The 18,697-nt window shown below is 37.5% G+C and overlaps 1 protein-coding gene across 1 annotated transcript; it reads right to left on the reverse strand.

The window, feature by feature from the left end:
• Positions 1-790: 790 nt before the first annotated feature.
• On the reverse strand, positions 791-16,588 carry LOC135293777 (protein-lysine methyltransferase METTL21E-like). The gene is made up of 4 exons (XM_064408322.1): positions 16,508-16,588; positions 7,760-7,917; positions 5,147-5,264; positions 791-4,188 (listed from the first exon to the last, which is right to left on the reverse strand). Exons 1-4 carry the CDS (start codon positions 16,575-16,577, stop codon positions 3,764-3,766), a joined length of 771 nt encoding a protein of 256 aa, XP_064264392.1. The 5' UTR covers positions 16,578-16,588; the 3' UTR covers positions 791-3,763.
• Between the last annotated feature and the right edge of the window lie 2,109 nt (positions 16,589-18,697).

An 18,697-nucleotide genomic window follows, 5' to 3' on the forward strand; every position in this document is an offset into this window, starting at 1 on the left:
CCCTTAACATTTAGCTCAGTTTCCACTTTGCTTTACACCTGTATAACAACATTTCCCTGAAGTCAGAGACCTATTACAAGAATGAATATGTCAATTTCTTAATTACACCCATGGAGCAATGACATCTTGACAGCTTGTCTATCTTTGTCACTGAATTTATCTTGAGATCACCTCAAGGTCAGCAGTGCAGTAGCAGTGGCTGAATAGGGAAAAGTCCTGCACCATTCAGGTCTCCAGAACTGAAAGGGTGTTGGCTGAATTGGTGCCTTCTAAATTGGTGACTTCTAAATCCATTTATGTTTCAAGGTCCTGGGTTGTTTGCTATATGTACTGTTTCTTCAGATGACTGAGTCACCTGACATACTCAATGTGGCTGGCAGTGAAGATCCATTCAGGAGGAAACATCTGGTGTTCTTTGGTGTTCTCCGGTCTTTTTTGCTCACCTAGCACTTGGATAATGACCAATATAAGTTGTTCATCATTCAACTACCATTTCGGCCAGGGGTAGTTACTTGGATATTTTTAGCAGTTGTGTTTCTTAGGCTGGAGCTCCATTACTGCTTCTAAATAAAAATTAGGATCTGTACTGCCATTTGAATATTTTTTTCCTAAATTTTCAGCAGCTACAGTATTTTCTTACAGTTGTTATAAGAGGTAAAAGCCCAAGTGGGTGGGTGTAATAATGCAAACAAAACCAAATAACTCATAGCTGCAAGACTGAAATTCAGCAAGAGAGAGACAAAATCAAAATATGACCATATGGAAACTCTACAATGTGAAAAATGTTTGTTTCTTTAATTCTGAGAGGAAAATGGCAAAGATTTGTAAAAACCTTGATGAAAACATAAAATAAGCAACAAAGTAAATCACTGTAATAATTCTACATGCACTCATTCAAAAAGAACCCTTCCAGAAAACACATGCACTTGAAAAACATACTGTTTGTGGAAAACTTTGCAACTACTATCAAGTTACTTAAATATACTGCTGCTCTTAGGTTGAAATACATAAAACCCATGGAATGGATTGAACCTACACCTATCTCTTATTATCTCTTAAATTAGTTTTATTTTATTATAACACCCTATAAGAGACTGTAAAAGCCTGCTAGCATAGGCAGATCCTCTGGCATTCTTTAAAAGCGGAGCTCTTTCACCCACAAATTTAACTGACCTTCTTGTCCCCTGCCTTTCAGAGACTACAGCTACAAATGCCATCTGTATTAGCAATATAATGCACTGAATGACAGTTTGATCCTTTATCTGAGCTATTGGAACAAAGAATGAGTGGTTATTAAAATTATGACTGACTTTAGGGGTCAGTAATACTTGGCATTTATGTAAGACTTATTCTCAGAGAGCAGAAATAAACTCTGTAGGCAAATGCCAAATACAAGCTCACCCTCCACTGGTCATAGCTAATAACCTGCCCGTCACAGCAGAGGACAAAGGGTGGCTGTACAATAGAGCAGCCAGTCACCAGCGATTTCCCAGGAAGCTTCACACAGCAGTGCTAGGCAGACTTGTGAGAAAGAGAGCTGATGTTACATTCCAGTACATATTAACAAGCTGTTGGGCCTAAAGTGCTGAATCCTGACTCCATTTGACAAACACATCTCCTGTTGAATTCAGCAGAAGCTCAGCAGGGGTCAGTCTGTGGCTCAAACAGGAGGGCTAGTCAGCAGGACAGCTATTTAAAAGTGATCACACTTAACGGCTTTGCTGTAGTCTTCCTCTTTTGCCTTCGTCATTTTGGAGTTCACAAGGTCATTTGACTAATGATAGTGACAATCCATTTACCCATGAAACACTTGTAGACTGAGATGCCATTTCAGATACAAGGATTATGGCTACAATTGCAGAAGATTCGATGATTGCAAGCAAATTAAGAGGAAGGAAGCAGGGAGAGAGGGAGAGGAAATCAAACAATGGCAGAAATCCCTGATTGTTTCTTTATTTGCTTACACTAAACTATTTCTATTACACAATGGAGAAAGAAAATTATTTCCAAATATTTCCATTCTGCAGTCTGTTTTTCTACAGCTGTAATTATCCAAGGGCATAGGCGCAGTAACTTCTGTAAGGAGGTGTAATACTCCCTGTCAGCTTGTATAGAGTTTAATTTTCTAGCTATACTGATTGATCCAATAAAGGATTCTACCTCTACAAATTTTGTCACAGGAAATTTACTGATGAGGGTTAGATTTTTCTCTAATAAACTCCAAGCCAAAAATCTCACATGTGATTTCTCAGCAGGAGTGGTAAAAAATAGACTTCATTCCCTTTCTTTTCATTTGCTTCTGGGCTAGGACATGCTACTGATTGCTTTAGTTTTATCCTAGGGTCACCCTTTGTGTTTCACCAAGGATGCCCTAGGAAATCCAGCTCCCACTGGAAAAGTTTGGCAGATCAGCCTCTCCTCTCTGCACTTCTTCGCCTCTAACACTGGGCCCCAATGTTCAGCTGGGACAAAAAGTGCATTCCACATCACATTTACCACAGTTCTGCCCCAGACTTGTGCCAGAGTAAATAAGTAGCATGCATCTGCCACAATGAAAGATAAAAACAATAGCATGTTCAAGAAGTCAACAACAAAAAATAAAAAACCCCTGAGAGAATACAAATAGGAGTTAAAAGATAAAGACTGACAGTCCCCAGAGCCTCCACATTACTAGGGCAGTTGCCTGCTACAGGAGCAGTGTTAAAGCTCTCTTCTCTAGCCTGAAAGAGACTTGAAGGCCTCAAAATCAACTACAAACAGAATCAGAAAATATGGTGTGTGGAAAGAAAAATTTTATTAACCTACCCAAAAGAAAACTCTCAGGTAGACCACTGAAAACAGGAGCATGCAGTACTGAGTGGTTAGGAGGAAAGTTTTTTGTTTGCCCATACTAAAAAAACAAACAAATCTCTAAGTCTATCCATGCCTCAGCCACACCGTGACAGGCTGGTTTTCTGCCTCCAGCCACCAGCAGCCACCAGTGCAAAGCTCCTTTCTTGATTGCTGCTGTCCTTTTTCCATTGTTGTTCACTCAGGTTCAGATAACCATCTATTTTTGGAGGAGCAGAGCTCCAGACCAAGAATTAAAAGTCATTGTAAAGGGCAGCTGGTTGTTGTACACTTCCAATACAAGACCTTTGTTCAAGCAATAAAACATTTAAATCCCTCTTGCCTCATATGCTCTCTGTGTTGAAGAATCCCTAAATTTAAAGTAAAAAATTAAACATAATCATTACATTAAGATTAATTAATATATTCTATCCCTTTATCACAAAATATGTTTTCCAGGTGGTGAGGTTTTTTCAGCTAATTTAATGTCCTATTAAGAGTATTCAAATGAAGGATTAAAATTATAGTAAAAATGGGGAAATATTAGATTTAACACCAAAACTTGTAGATACAAAGATTTATAGTATAAAGTTTTAAATAATTGTTCAAACTTATAAGAGACTGTTCAAAGCTGTAATTGAAAACTTCTGGAAATATTTATTATATGACCCATAACAATCATGGTAAGAATTGTAAAAGTTATTAGAGTTGTCAGCTTAGCACATAAAAGTCAAGATAATGTCACAGATATATCTTTTCTGTGTATATCACAATTGGCAAACTGAATTTAAGAATTTATAGGAATGCACTAGGAATTTGATGATTTGTTTTACCTGTCTCTAGAAATGTCATTCATGTAAGTGTCAGCAGCTACTATAATGGAAATTATTAAAGAGATAAAAAGCTACAACTGTCACCTCCCTATATCTCTCTTTCAGACCTTCTGTTTGGAAGGTGTGGTTTTCATCCTGCCTTTCCTCATTGCTTTATACAAGGCTATGTTCAAACTGGGAAAATTAGAAATCATCTCTAAGTCAAACAGTGTCTGAAATCTGTCCACAAATCTGTTCTCATTCTCCAGCCTAAATTTCATGGCCCACAGAATAACAGTATCATTCTTGCACAAGTGATCAAAAGTTAGGAGGAGTTCATCCAGGAATGGATGATAGTAAACTACGTCAGCAGCCATAATGTAGTCAAAGTGACAGGAAGAGCTAGGGAAGTTCTTTTCCAGATCAATTCCCCAAGACAACTCCTTAACACAAGGCTGGTGTTTGCATTTCTGCTTTGTATTTTGGAGAATGTTGTACTGAAGGTTTCCCAGCAGTTCTGGCAAATCTGTGGCAGTCACAAAGGCACCTGTGACACAGAGAAAACAAATACAATATTTTAATATACATCAACACTGAGTAAAAGCACACTCACAAAAGCCACTGCACAAGGAACTGGTTTTATCAGGTAACTTTCACTGAGGGCAATAAAAAAATGCAGATGCTCCCAATACCTCTTAAATATTGTGTTTAAAATAAATATTTGCTTTCTCATAGTTCTACTCTACAGATTGTTATCTAAACGCAGCTGGTGGGGAGAACTCAGATACTTACTGTATCTTGATACCACACTGGTTAAAAGTACCGTGGCTGACTAGGGATTGATGAATATTAATTACTGAATCCAAGAAGTCAGCATGAGATTTAAGCATTAGCTCAGGTTCTTCCCTTCTCACACAAGAAGTTTTCTCAGACTACCAAAAGCTAAAGTTCTGTTAAAATGAAGAACCCACTGACCTGGATTACTCTTGAAGATGAATAGGGTGCCATGAGAGAAAATACAACAATGTCTGTATCAGAAAGATCAAGTTGCTGAAGGAAAATACTGGAACACAAGTGGATAGAATTGGATAGAAGGTGACCTGGCATCCAAGAGCTGTTTGGTCAAAGGAAGGGGATAGGGGATGCACTGGTCATACCTACATCTGGCTCAATCTATTTGCCACTGATACCCTGAAAAGCCACTAATTTTTTATTTTGATCTCCATTGTTAATGACAACATATCTACTGGGACCTCCTTTATTCTTTATTGTATCAATACACACCCGGGGGAAAAAAAAAAACAAAACAAAACAAAACAAAAAAAAAAAAACAACACCACACCAAAGCATGTTTTCAAAAAAGCCTTTTAGAATTTACTGTTTCTCGCTTGCTCTTGGAAACTTTCAAACAACAGTCTCCTAGAAGGACCAAGCCACATCATTTGTCCTCCATTATTCATCTGAGAGGTGTTTCCAAGACTTTAAGAGAAATGTCACATACTCACCCAGCAAACTGGCTACTATGGAGACCAAGCCAGTTCCAGCTCCAATTTCAATCACATTTTTGTCAACCAAATTGCATTGTTTAGAGTTAGTTTCCAAAAAATAACACAGAACAAGAGCCTGTAGGGGAGGAAATCCATGAACATACTGAACAAAATAATTAACTAAATTCCTTTACTAAATATGAATTGGCATATAAAAGCATGCAAAAAATTTGTTGTATGTTCAAATGAGCAATATTCATTCAAACACAATCCATAAAGGACCACAGCTCAATATGTTCTTTGGGCTCTATAGGCCACAAAATAAATGCTACAAAATGCCCCCATATAGGTCTGTGAATTATTACAGACAGAAGGAGCAACTACAATTAGATAATCTGTCACAAGACATAACAGTCACAAGACACAACATGAGTTGTAAAATTCCAGTCACCAATCCCTGCTTATAACTGGACTTACTTCTGGTTGAGATAAAATGCGTCCTTCACAAAAACATCTTGATATAAAGACTGCTTCTGAGAGAAAATCCACAACAGCCCTTGTTAAGTTCTTCCAATAGTCAATTATTTCTGGTAATAATTAATTATTGTTAGGATTCAAAATGGACAAATAGATTTACTTCCTTTTCTTCTGGTTCAGTTTGTTTGCAGTTTCTATTTGCTTACCTTGTTAAGCTTAGCAAACCGTCATAGCAAATAGAGCCACAAAGAGCATTTACAACAGACTCCTTACACATGTATAAAGTGATTAACTGATCAGTTAAAGTGATTAAAAATTTTCTTCAGCTTTTCTGCCCTATCTCACAATGACCAGTGAGTTTTAGTTCACTGGTGAAATAGAAACTGCTAATTTTATTTCCCTCATGAAGATAGTTTCCATATTTACTTCCATATTTTTCTCAGACTTTGATAGCTTAATTTGTCAATGGATAATCTCCATTGACAAATAAGATGATTGCTATATGCTTTCACAATACAGATGACCACCCGGAAAGACAATTATTAGTGGCCTGCCCTGGCACAGCAAATTTAGTTTTGCTTTTAACTAATTATGAATGAGAAGGAAAGGATCAGGAGGACTGCTGACCCAGTGTTAATGCTAGAAAGTAAAACAAAGGAGTTTCTTCTACCTCTTAATTCAGAGCACAGAAGAGGAGGTAATCTGAATTTACATGTATCATTTAATCAACAGCACTTTGATACAGAAATCAGTTTGTGAGAATCAGGAATAATTAAAGTCAGGTTCCTAAAGACTGGGTTTGATATTTGACATTATATTGACATGATATTTGACCTTATATTAGGATTTCCTCCTAGTTACATAAATTCCTATAATTCCTTCCCTCAGGGTTTTGCTGTATTCTATTGTAGAAACTGGCTAGCATAATCAAAGTTTCTGAGGGTTAAATCAGGGAAACTTTGAAATCTGCATTCCTTTCCAGGAAACATGCAGAAACTTTACTTTCCTTAAAGTTTTTGCATTTTTGACAAATTTGGCTGACATTTTTCAGAAGATTTCAAGTACAGCTAGATGGAAGTGGAAGGAAGAACATCAAGAGACAGAGATCGAAGGATTGTCTTCCTTCCACAACAAAACTGGCTAAGTACTTCCAGAAAAAAAAATATATATATGTTATTCAGTAAAGTCCATGATTTTGCGTGAATAATTGGTAGTCAGCCAAACTTTCCATGAAGACATACACTGAGGTCATCAAAACATATAGTACAGATGACTAGTCCAGATCTCCTAAAACCAGAAATATCATTTGGACTTCAAAGCAGAAGAGCAGAACAACTATCCTCAGCTGAACTATGGTCATACTTCTAAAAATTTGTATGATCCTAGGAGGCTGAGCCAGTTGGGAAAGAAATGGAACATCCTGGGTCTCTCCTTTAGGGACAAAATATTTCATCATGCATTGTGGCACCTCCCTGGAGATTTCTTTCAGTCTTAACTACTTCAAAACAGTAAGTTTGCTGCTTTGGACAGATTCAAAATCTGAATAAGACTACTTGTATGGTGAAAGCATTGATGGTTCTTATATCAAGAGCCAAGGAAAATTGTTCTCTCCAACTAGATTTCCAGCTGTTTAAGATACTGAAAGCTCCAGCTGAACATTTTCCCATGTCTATTATTAACAAGGTAAATTTGTTCCTTACATGAGTAGGTTGAGTAGCTTCTGTGAGTGCTAACACCTTGTGAGTTCATATCACAGTTGTTTCTGCAACCTGGATCTGTCTGCTACACAGCCATCTGTATTTATAAAACGTATAGAAATGCAATCATCATAAAACTGCCATATTTCTTTCAAAATATGCTGGTAATTGGCTAATAGGATTAAAAGCTACTGGCAAGCAAGGAGGGGACACAAGATCATACACCTTGGGTGATTGGGGCATGCACAAGAAATACCAAGTAAGCTTTGAGAAACGTAAGTCCACACAAAACCAGGTTAAATTCAGGTTTGGAATTTGCAGAACAGAGACAGAGAAGCACAGAATTATTTCCTTGGATTTATAACATGTTAAAAAATATATTTATTACACAAAACAAATCTTAAAATGCTAGATGGCTCCAAAAATGAAAAATAACTATACTACAAAAATATAGTACCGATGGCCAGACGACTGCCCCGTAACAATCAGTGGCTTCTGTAATTCTTATCTCATGGCCAGCAAAGTGAAAGCCTTCCCAGGTCTTATAAGCTGTATGATCAGGAAAAAAACGCCTCCCCATGATTTCTGCAACTATCTGTTCATCTTCTTTTTCCCCTGGAAGCAAAAGTATGAAATGTCAAAGAGGTTGAGCGGACTGATAATAAAACTACCAATTCATATTGAAAAGCAAGAATATAAATTACATCTGTGAATAAAATACATTTCACCATTAATGGTCAGCATGATACACAGCTATTCTCCTGAATTCTAATTGAAATTTTCAGTGTGTGAATAAATAACTTCTTTCATGTTTCACTGAAGCAGCCAAGTCCATACAAAGTAAAGAAGGGGAATATTAACATACACTGTTTTCCATTTCAGCAACCCAAAGGAAAACTTTAAACTTCTTCTTCCTTTCAAGAACAGCTACCCTAGTATAGACACTCACAGCCTTGTGCACCTGGATTTTTCATTATTCTCCATATCCTTTTACTGTTCATTTTGCCCATATTCTGGTTCTTTCTGGCAGTAAACAAAAGGAGCCAGAATATAATTTATAAGTCTGTCACAAAACTTGTGAAACAGATCCTAGCAACACAAATTATGACAGACAGGAGTGAAAGCACTCGTGCTGTCAGGAAAGCTTATCCACCCACCCCAACAGAGCCCTGTCAGAGGGATACTTTCCAGTTGGCTTGATATCCTGAATACCATCCCTGTTGCTAAGCAAAGAATATTTATGATAGCTACAAAATCCTGGATAACTGTTCTAACAGAAGAGGATTCATTCCTTTTTAGCAGAACACCAAGATAGTTTCAGTTTTGCCATCATCACACAAAGCTGCACCACAATGTCAGAAAACAATATGTAAGGGAAACTGTCTAGAGCATTTTCTTAGCAAAGTCTAGATTCATTCCAAGTTTTCACAGGAATGTTGCTTTCATAGCCAGCTATGGTCTGTTGGCAAACCAGTGAAAGAAAAACATTTGCAAGCTACGCCTTCTAGAAAGCATGCTGGAGATTTAGATAACCCAGTTACCACCTTGTCCAAATCAGAGGTTCTGTATCAAGCTTGCAGCTCCTATCAAAATCACAGATATTAATTTTGGGATCTGCTGCTTCTGGAAAATGAAACCATTTATGCTTTCATCAACATAAAAGACTTTGCTCTACTGAAGATTCTTCACATTTTCTTCTCCCTTGAATCATGGCTGTCACAGGACATAATGACCCCAAGTGTTGTCATTTATATTGCCATATGCCTCAGTATTATTATTGTGATAACATATGGACAAAGTCTCCCTTCCTTCCTTGGGATACAAGGCCTAAGGAACAAAAGCAGGGGTGAACAAAGAAAAAGATTATACCAGACAAAAAGACATCATGAAGCTGCTCAAATTTATTAGCCAGTGCTTTGAGCTTGAAACTCGAATTTCACCATCACAGGAAAATAAAGAATAGCAGCAAACAAGCAAGAAAAACCAAAAACATTTGAATTTGTTATGTTGATATTAAGACACAAAACCCAATAAAAACTGACTAACCAACCACAGTACTTGTAGAATTTATTGCAGGGGAAAAACCCTAATAATGGAATACAGCAAAATTAAAAATAATATCATGCATACACTACAGGAAAAAAAAAAGTTTTCATAAATTTTATTAATATAACTAAAATAAAATGCCCAACATTGAAACCATGGTATTTTAACCTGTTGGGAAACAAGCAGTATGTGTCAGCCTCTTCAAGCCTCTGATGTTAAGCTGGGAGAAAACACATTCATCACTGTGCCTGTAATCAGGGAGCTCTTGACAAACATGAGCTAAGTGCCATGTTTATGGGAAATGCTGCTTCAGGACAAAAATAATATTTCTCTTATGAAAGAAATAATAAAAAGCTGTCTTATTACACATATCATAAATGTGTTTAATAGATGATCCTGTTTCCAAGCATACCAGATATAGCCTGCTTTTAATCTCCTCCGATTGCTGAGAGTAGTCTGATCTTGTTCTGTGATCTTTGCTAGCTGTGGAAGTAAAAGCTATTCTTTCTATTACCTTTCAATTACAACCATTTTTCTTGATTTTCCTCCCTTGACATCTGTTTTGGATCCAATTTTGTTGAGATGCTGGTAACTTATTAGGTCTGAACTTATAAAGCTCCTGAGAGAAGATCTATAAAACTTTAGCAGTACTACAGCTGCCCCTCTAGCACTCAATAAACATTTCCCCCCTATTCCCTACAGGATCAGCACACTTTCTACTTCAGGTTTGCATAGCACCTACACTAACAGAGCTTGTAAGCCACTGCTCTCTTCCTGAGCACTGTTTGTATCCCTGAAAGAAGAATCCCAAATCTGCTGATCAATAACACCTCTTGAATTTTTGCCCATCTTAACCTTTTGGTAATCTTCCAGGTACCTTATCTGGAGAACCTTATGCTTTTTTATTTTTAATTTCCCTTTTAAAAACCACTACTATTTTGAAGAACCAAAAATAATATCTGTTTCATCAGAGTTACCATATGTTAGACAAGGCCCAAAGGAGAAACTATCAGAAAACCAGGATGTTAATGATCCTGACAAAGAGAGCTGAAAAATAAGGAGTGCAGAGTTTTAGTCAGATTCATTTATTTCATACAAGTTTCCCTTTGAACAGCAAAAAACACTCCTCTGTTTTCTTCTTATCTTTCAGAACAACTTCTTGTGGGAGTGCACAAAAGGAAACGTTATTTTTTCTGTAACTGCCCTCAAAGCACTGAGAATAGACAAATAAAGAACTAGTGGGAAATCTTTTAAGTGACACAAAAACTGTTGTAAGAGTAAGTAAAATCCAAGTGAGATGAACTCTTTTAATATCTGAAAACATTAAGGAAATTCTGCTCCTACTTTGATCAAACTAGTTCCTAAATAACAGGTGTAAAAAGCTGAAAGGGAGTTATTCTCCTGAAAGTGTTTACCTCTGTGCTAGTGAATATTCTCTTGCTCAGAGAAAAAAGCCCTGAAATTTTGAGTCAATGAATGGACTCTAATGAAATTTTAAACAAATGGAGATTACTCATCAGTAGAATAGAGTAGGATAAGAGAAGAGGAGGCTTGACTGACCTGGCTATAAATTCTTGTGCATAATGGGCATTTCCAGCAATACTACTGGAGCACAGATACTGAACCATCAGAACTTAAAAGTCTGCCAGGTTTGGCTCCTCCCTTCTTCACAGAGCAAGAAGAAGACAAACACACAGGCTGTGTTTGACAAGATAGGTTTGCCCTCATCCTCTTCTTTGATGTGGAGAAGTGTGGAAGTGGTATACACACAGAACTATTTTCTTTGGCCTATTCATCTATTTGCATGAGCAAACACAGAAACCACTGGAGTTTCTAGTGCCAGAACCTTATTTATGGTAAGATGAAGCAGTGTGATCTATTCAAGGCAATATATAGAAATTGAGATCATTTTTCTTAGTGAAACATAGTGAACTCCTTTGTCTTGAACTTGTGTACAAAAAGTTACCATCTATAGATGCCCCAAATTCTTCAAGAATATCTTTCAGTTTCTTAAGACTTTTTGCCTAATAGGTTAATTACTTACAGTGTTCTTTGGAATATTTTAGGTAAAGCATTGCTTATTATGTAAGTCTAATGTCTTTGGAGCATGTTCCATGAGCACCCTTGATTTTACATTATTATCAGGACTGAGGGAAAACCTCATGTACTGTTGATACATCTTGCACTGACATGAGCCTAAACGTCATTCTCAATGGCTAAGCAACTGAAATGCAAACAAAGTTTTCCAAACAGAGGTACTAATCTTGTGGAAAACCAGAGTTGTGAAGTCAGTGGCAGGTTAGTTAGAGAAATGTGTGTGAAGCTCCAAAATCCTATGTAGAGGATTTTGCTGACAAATTCACACATCATGTTAAACAAATGTTTATATGCATAAAATGCTATATGTTAGAACAAAAGCTAAATAAACAGAATGATGTGAGTTCTGCTAAGAGAAAGCTGCAGAATTCCTTCAAGTAGGGAAGGGAAAGTAGAAAGAAAATAACATGAAATAGACCATGTCAGAATGGAAAAATTGTTAACTGCAGCATCTTTTTCTATAAAAATGAAGGCAATCTTTATGTGCACAATTTTGCTTAGAATTAGAAGTATTGCCTGTTTAGAAACAAGCTACATGATCAGTTATTTACACCATTTGTCACATAAAATCTAGGTACCTGAACTAAAACATAGCTAAAAAAGTTAAAGGACCCTTCCACCATGAAAGCTGTGAAGAATATACTAGCCTTCAATAGCTCCATTTTCAGACTCATTCACAAAAAACATATAGAGTAACAAAACATACTCCAAGTACTTTGCTAGTGGATTAGAAGAAGCATTCATTCAGAAAAAATATTTTCACACATTGATTCATGGGAGCAGCCTACAAGGAAGAAAAAAATATATTAGTCTCTTTTGAGTGTTGGCCTGACTCAGCTTAATCTCAGGAGGTCAAATGGTGTCACAGCCCAATGTCATAAGGAAATAAGATCCAGTCATCTGCTTCTCTCCTGCTTTGATGGATTTTCTCCAACTGGCAAAAGGAATGAAATCCAAGACTTTAGCATGAACTTGCCCTGACAAAGTTCAGCCCTACAGCAACATATTCTCCCATCTTCCCATATTCTCACTAATAGAGCTTAGATTTAAAGTTTACCATTTAGGCTTGTCCTTACAAATATTTTAATACCTTTTAATACCATGCATCAGCAGCTGTGAAGATGGTTCCTCTATGACTTCTCAGCAACTGCCCCTGCAAAGGAGGACTACCTGTGCTGATTTTACTGATTTAGTGATGCTAGAGAGTTTCTGAGAGATTCCAAGAATTCATAATATCCAGGAATCTTCAGATCACTCTGGACACACAGGAGTGGAGTCATCCAAACTAAGTATTTAAGATGTATTTTATTTATATAATGTGGAAATAACATATATAATACATACTGTTTATATTTAAAAAATATATTGTCACTATCTATATATCCCAAAGTCAAGAGGACACCTGCAAAAAGATCAGTAAGGAAACAAACCTGCAAGTAGTTCTGTGACTGTAAGAAATTACTGGAGAAGAGTTACATTGCTCCACTGATAGAAATTATCCAAAGGTATCCCAATAAATCCATATGGGTATTTCCAATGTCTCACACCAAATTTATCCTAAAACTACATAGAGGTCACAATAGTAGGACTCTGGAGTGTCAGAACTTTTACTGAGCTACTGACATGTCAGGATCAGAGCCCACGTCCTACAAGCACTACAGATGGCTTTGTGGAAACATACACAATCCTGAATCACTACGCAGTCCCTAAATTTCAGGCATCATCATGTTAGTGTTTTTATTTTTCATTCCACTTATTTCTATTTCTTATTTCTATTTTATTCTATTTCAGCCTAAGGGCTCTCACAGGAAAGTGTTAGGAGGGAAAGCTAATCGTGCTCTTGACTTCACAGAAGTCAGATGTAACATACCCCTTTCTAAGAATATAAAGCAAAGTACCTTTCCAGTATGCCTGAACTGCACAGTTATTTTTTCTTACTTCATCCTTACCTACAGAAAGTGAAATCATCCTGCAAGTGTAGGCTTCCACTACATTCATTACAAGCTCTGTCTGTTGAAGTGATAGCAATGAAGGCGTGTATTATATTGATTAATATGAGATACCACGTCAGGGTAACAAAATGCTTGAAACTTTATACATTGAAATGCAGAAATACAAAACTGCAACCCACAGGCAGACTCTTCTCAGCCAAGAGACAAAATGCACTTAAGCCTAGAGCATGAGGACACAAGAACAAGAGAAGGGTTTGCTCACAGTATCCAGTCAATGTAATTATCCAGGTTTGAGAGGTGTGTTTTCAGTTTCAAATTTACAACACTGATATCCCAGCCCTATCCAAGTCAAAGGTCATCTGTAAACCATTAAATGGCTGGAAATAGAAGTACTGTAGTCATTTTATCTCCTGAACACATAATGAATTCAAGTTTGCCAAGTACTTCGCTTGTTACTTCATCATGTTTGTCTGTCATTGAAAACACCTCCAAGCCTAGTCTCAGAATTTATTTACTTTCTAAAAATAACTAAATTATGTCCATTTGACTGCAAAGCAGACTCTGTTCTTAAATTAGATGGTCTAATATACATTATAAAAGGCAGCTAACTTCCTGACAGATAGGAAGAGACCTAAAAAAACGTTGTCAGTATTCAGCTACCAATAATTCTTGATTTCTAAAACATTTCTTTGTATAAAGGACCTGAACACCAACCCATGCAGTCATACCACTTTTCTTATGTGGAAGTTGAGATATATTATTTATTGTCAAAATGCAGCTACTGCAAAGACTAAAGAAGTGAAAATAGGAAAGATGGGCACATGGCTGAGGTGGAAGAATAAGTTACTGACTTCCCTACAAAGGTCACGTATGCCTTGATTATTTGAATGTTGCCTCCAACCTCAGTTCTATCCATACACAAGAAGTTTTCACTTGAGTTTAGCCATGTCTTAAGCAAAGATAGTGTGTCTACTTATTGAGAGGAGAGAAAGACAACAGGGAAGTGTTAAATTAATAAGATGAGCCAGTAGGAAACCAGGATTGCAAGAATCATGCTAGAAGAATAACAAGCAAGGAGAAGTCCAACTACAAATTGGGCATTCAGTTGTGAAAAGGAAAGCATGGGTCCATGCTCCGGTCCCAGGACATTTTTCACATTTTATAACAAAGTCTTTGAAGTCAGTAAAAAAGCATCAGTGCAGAAGAGAATGAGAGAGATGAGAAGTATCTTTAGAAGTAACCCAGGAAATATGAATTAAGTGCTACACCACTACCTCCTCCCAGCTGAATTATCTTAAATTGTAAGTTACAGGGTTAGGATGCTTTTCACTTGGCTCCATTCCAAGTATGTCCCATTTAAGGCACCGCTCTGGACTCCACCAAGATGCTTTAAATGATGGCAGGAACTGCCATCAATTAGGACATCTGTCAGGCAGGGCAAGTAGAAGGAGTGTGTCCCTATTAAAATGTCAGGATTTATGAGAAGGTTACTAGGTCAGCATTTTCTCAGATATTTATGGATTAAAAACTGAGCCCTGGCCAAGTGAAGTGAGACGATGGACTGTCAAGGACAAGTACACCTTGCAAACTTGTTCTTCTCCTTTTATCTCAGAGATTATTCTGGGGTGAAATTATTCTGGAGTGAATTTATATAAGGCAACTAGGGTAAAGTAATTTCCCAAGAAATTAAGACAGGAGTGGTAGCATCTGGTCTCAGAAACATTTAGCCAAGAAGAGTTAAAGCTAATACAAGAAAATATGTGAGGAGAGAGAGACATCTAACAATACAGGTGTGGAGAACTGATTACTTAAAACCAGAAAAGGAATCATCAGCCTGGGTGAGGACTGACTTGTAAACTGAGAACCAGTAGTAATGGGAATCGTGAACAAAAATAAGGAGTTTTAAACTGGAGAATGTATGACAAGTAAATTAATAAACAAAGGGGAAGGCACCAAATATAAAGAGCTCAGACTGTAAGGGTGGTGCAACACTGGAAGAGGTTGCCCAGAGAAATTATGGATGTCCCATCCTTGGAAGTGTTCAAAGCCCCAAGTTGGGGCTTTGAGTGACCTGGTCTGGTGGAAAGTGTCCCTGCCCGTGGCAGGGGGTTTATAACTAGATGGTCTTTAAGGTCCTTTCCAACCCAAACCATTTTGTGAGTCTATGTTCCTATGACTGAGACTTGCAAAGAAACCAAACTGGAATAACAACCCTGAGAAACAGATACTAAGACTGGGCAGGTGGAATAATGAAATAGGAATGGGGAAAGCAGTAGAAAAAAGAGGATGAGAACAAGGAAGGCACAGGCTCAAAGTAATCAAGCAGGAAAATCTCCATGCATTACATTCAGCACCCTTCCACCTCCAGAACCTGGCAGAGAATTTAAGATGGCAAAGTCTGTAAAGATATCCAATTCATGTCTCCTCATTCTCTTAGACTAATGTTTATAGACATGGAAGAGAACTACGTGGCTCTACACAGACCACAACTCAGCTGAGATTTTACACAAAAACATTATGAAAAATAAAACAAATTTTCAAATGTCCTCCTTTTGCATCAGCTGTAGAACACAACTAGACCCCATCGCAGAACCTACTCTTGGTAACTACTAAAAAGGGGACAATTTATGAAGCTTTAGAATCCTCAAAGATGTGCAGCCACGAAAGTACTTAAGAGAAAACACTGCCAACAGCCCCTGAAAGTATTTGAAGGTAGGGTCTGAGGCTGTCTAGACAGAAATCAGGCTTGTAATAACCAATTCTCCTAACTGACAGCCTGTAAACAAACCTGTCTGAAAAGCTTGATCATAGTCACAGCTTCATTCCTTGGAACCAGACACAGGCAAGTAACTGGAGGACAGATGCCAGGCATCAGCAGGAAGCTGCCAGGACAAGAGTATGCAGGTATAACACACTTGAAATACCTCACGCATTGCTAGCATACTACAACAGTGCTATCTGTTGCATTTTCTGTACAAATGCCAAAAACACAGTTCTTAAAAAAATAATAATTAGAAGATAGCTCATTGTCAGCAAGACACTTTGTTCCTTATACTTAATATTATTCTTAAATGCAACAAGGAAACATAGTGAAATAAGAAACATTTTACCCTCTTGTCTTTTGAATTCTCTGACCACTTGATTTTTTAGATGATTATGCTGTGATGATGTCAAATCCATGCTATGCCACAAACCCTAGGACAGAGAAACACAAGTCTGTCTCAATAAAATTATTTTATTTCCTCTTTCACACATAAGCTTCATTAAAAAAAAATATATATGTATTATGCTGCAATTTACTTCTACTGATAATAAAGTCATGAAGACACATAAGTATCAACATTCAAGGCATAAAAGGCATAAAAGTACAAGACACAGCAAACTAGTTCAACTGTTATATTCTCACAGAGGAAAAAGAACAGATTAAAAACAAAGAACCAAACCAAAGTTTTGATTAATGTTTAGATCTATTTTATGAAATTAAAATCAATTAAAATCAGGTTTGGTAGGCTTGTTTTCTATATCAGAAATATTAAAAATATTTCTTCTCATTAGAAGACAAAATAAAAGGTAAAATCACCCTACAGGACAAAGCCTTTGTATTTTGTGGTCCTCTACATTTTTTACATCATCCTAAAAATACCCTGAGGTGCACTGAACTACACAGGCAACCTAAAATAGTCCAACGTGGGCATTCAGGAGCGCTACAAGCAACTAAACAGCACTGAACAGCTCAGTAACACTTTTTAAAGTGAATTATATAAACTAATTTAGCATAAAAGACAGAGACAAGAGAAACACCACTGGCATCCACCACATTTCGGTCAACGTTACCTGAATCTCTCACAGCTTTCCAAAGATGGTGCTCCAACAGCACAGTCCTTATCTTGCCGGCGGCTTCCCCCGCTGACAGCCGCAGGCACAGGCGTGTTCCCAAGGCTGTGTCACGCACTGCCAACATCCCCACACCACACCGGGAGCGATCACACACCCGACAGCTGCAGCCCGAGCACAAAGAGTGCACCACGCAGCCCTTACGTAAGGGAGCAATTTTGGAACAGCCAGAGACACCCCCCAAGGGAGCTCCAAGCACAAAGGAACCAACTCGGGAGCACTGTTTACTAAATAAATAGTGGCAGGGTGTTTGCAACTCCTCACTGGTACTAAAAAGTAACCGAAGAGCACAAAGCCATTCTTCAGAGCTGAAAGGGTCTTCCAGGAGAAAAAATTATCAAGGGGAAGGGGTGCTTTTGCAGCTGTGGTATAGGAATGCTCCCGTTGGAATGCAGAACTGTAACAAGGTACATAACCCTCAAAATCCTAACCCCACGACCCTGCTGTCACCCTGCATAAATACAAACATACCACTCCTCCATATCCCAGATGTCCATTCATTCACTGGATGAAAACACTGTCGTGGGACCAAACACAGGTATCTAAGACTTCTCTTTTTCAGACTGCAATCAAATCAGGACAGAAGCCGTCTCTTACTTTACACATTTTTTAGAAAAATTAGACTTCAATCTCAACTGGGTTTTCTAGGTGTTGCCAAAAAATAATAAATTATTGTACCAAAACTTTAAACAAGCCCTACAAAGAAGTGAGAGTCTCTGTGCCATAGTTAGCAGAAGAAATTAAAGGGAGCTCTTCTACTTGTATAAAAAACTCACCAGGGCCTGATACACACTTTTAAAGCAAAATTCAGTAATGCTAATGAGTGATTTATAAAATAGTGCTGCAAACTGGCTGGACAGACTGAGAATTTGCTTAAAATGTTATAATCTTTTCTAAAAGAAGTATCAAAAGGGATGATTTTTCACCCAGTAAAAATTGTACACAAAGTATTAGACTCTCTGCAATGATAAGGGCCAAATCCCACCCAGCTCTCCTCAGCTCCTCCCCCATTTACGGAGGATAATGTCTCATACAAAACTTTAACATATGGGCTTGGATTTTAAATAATGAAACAATGAGAAATGCAGAAATATCAAATGAGACCACCAAAAAAAAAAACCTAAAAAAAAAACACCAACAAAAAAACCCCAAAAAACAACAAGGACTAAAATGTAATGTAAGAACACAAGTAAGACTGGTAAAATTCTGTGCTTTCCCTCCTTAACACCCAGGAGCTGGAAATAAATGTTACATTCAGAGAAGAGATGCATGTGAGAAGTCTGAGCTTTACATTACCCCACACAAATTAATACAATGTGAGTGCTGCAACTAGTGATACCTCTGAACATCACCTTTGCAAACAAATACTGTCTTTCGACAGAGCCAAACTCCAAATGGAGTTTGTA

Source organism: Passer domesticus, chromosome 2 (genome assembly GCF_036417665.1).
Source record: "Passer domesticus isolate bPasDom1 chromosome 2, bPasDom1.hap1, whole genome shotgun sequence".
NCBI classification, from domain to species: domain Eukaryota; kingdom Metazoa; phylum Chordata; class Aves; order Passeriformes; family Passeridae; genus Passer; species Passer domesticus.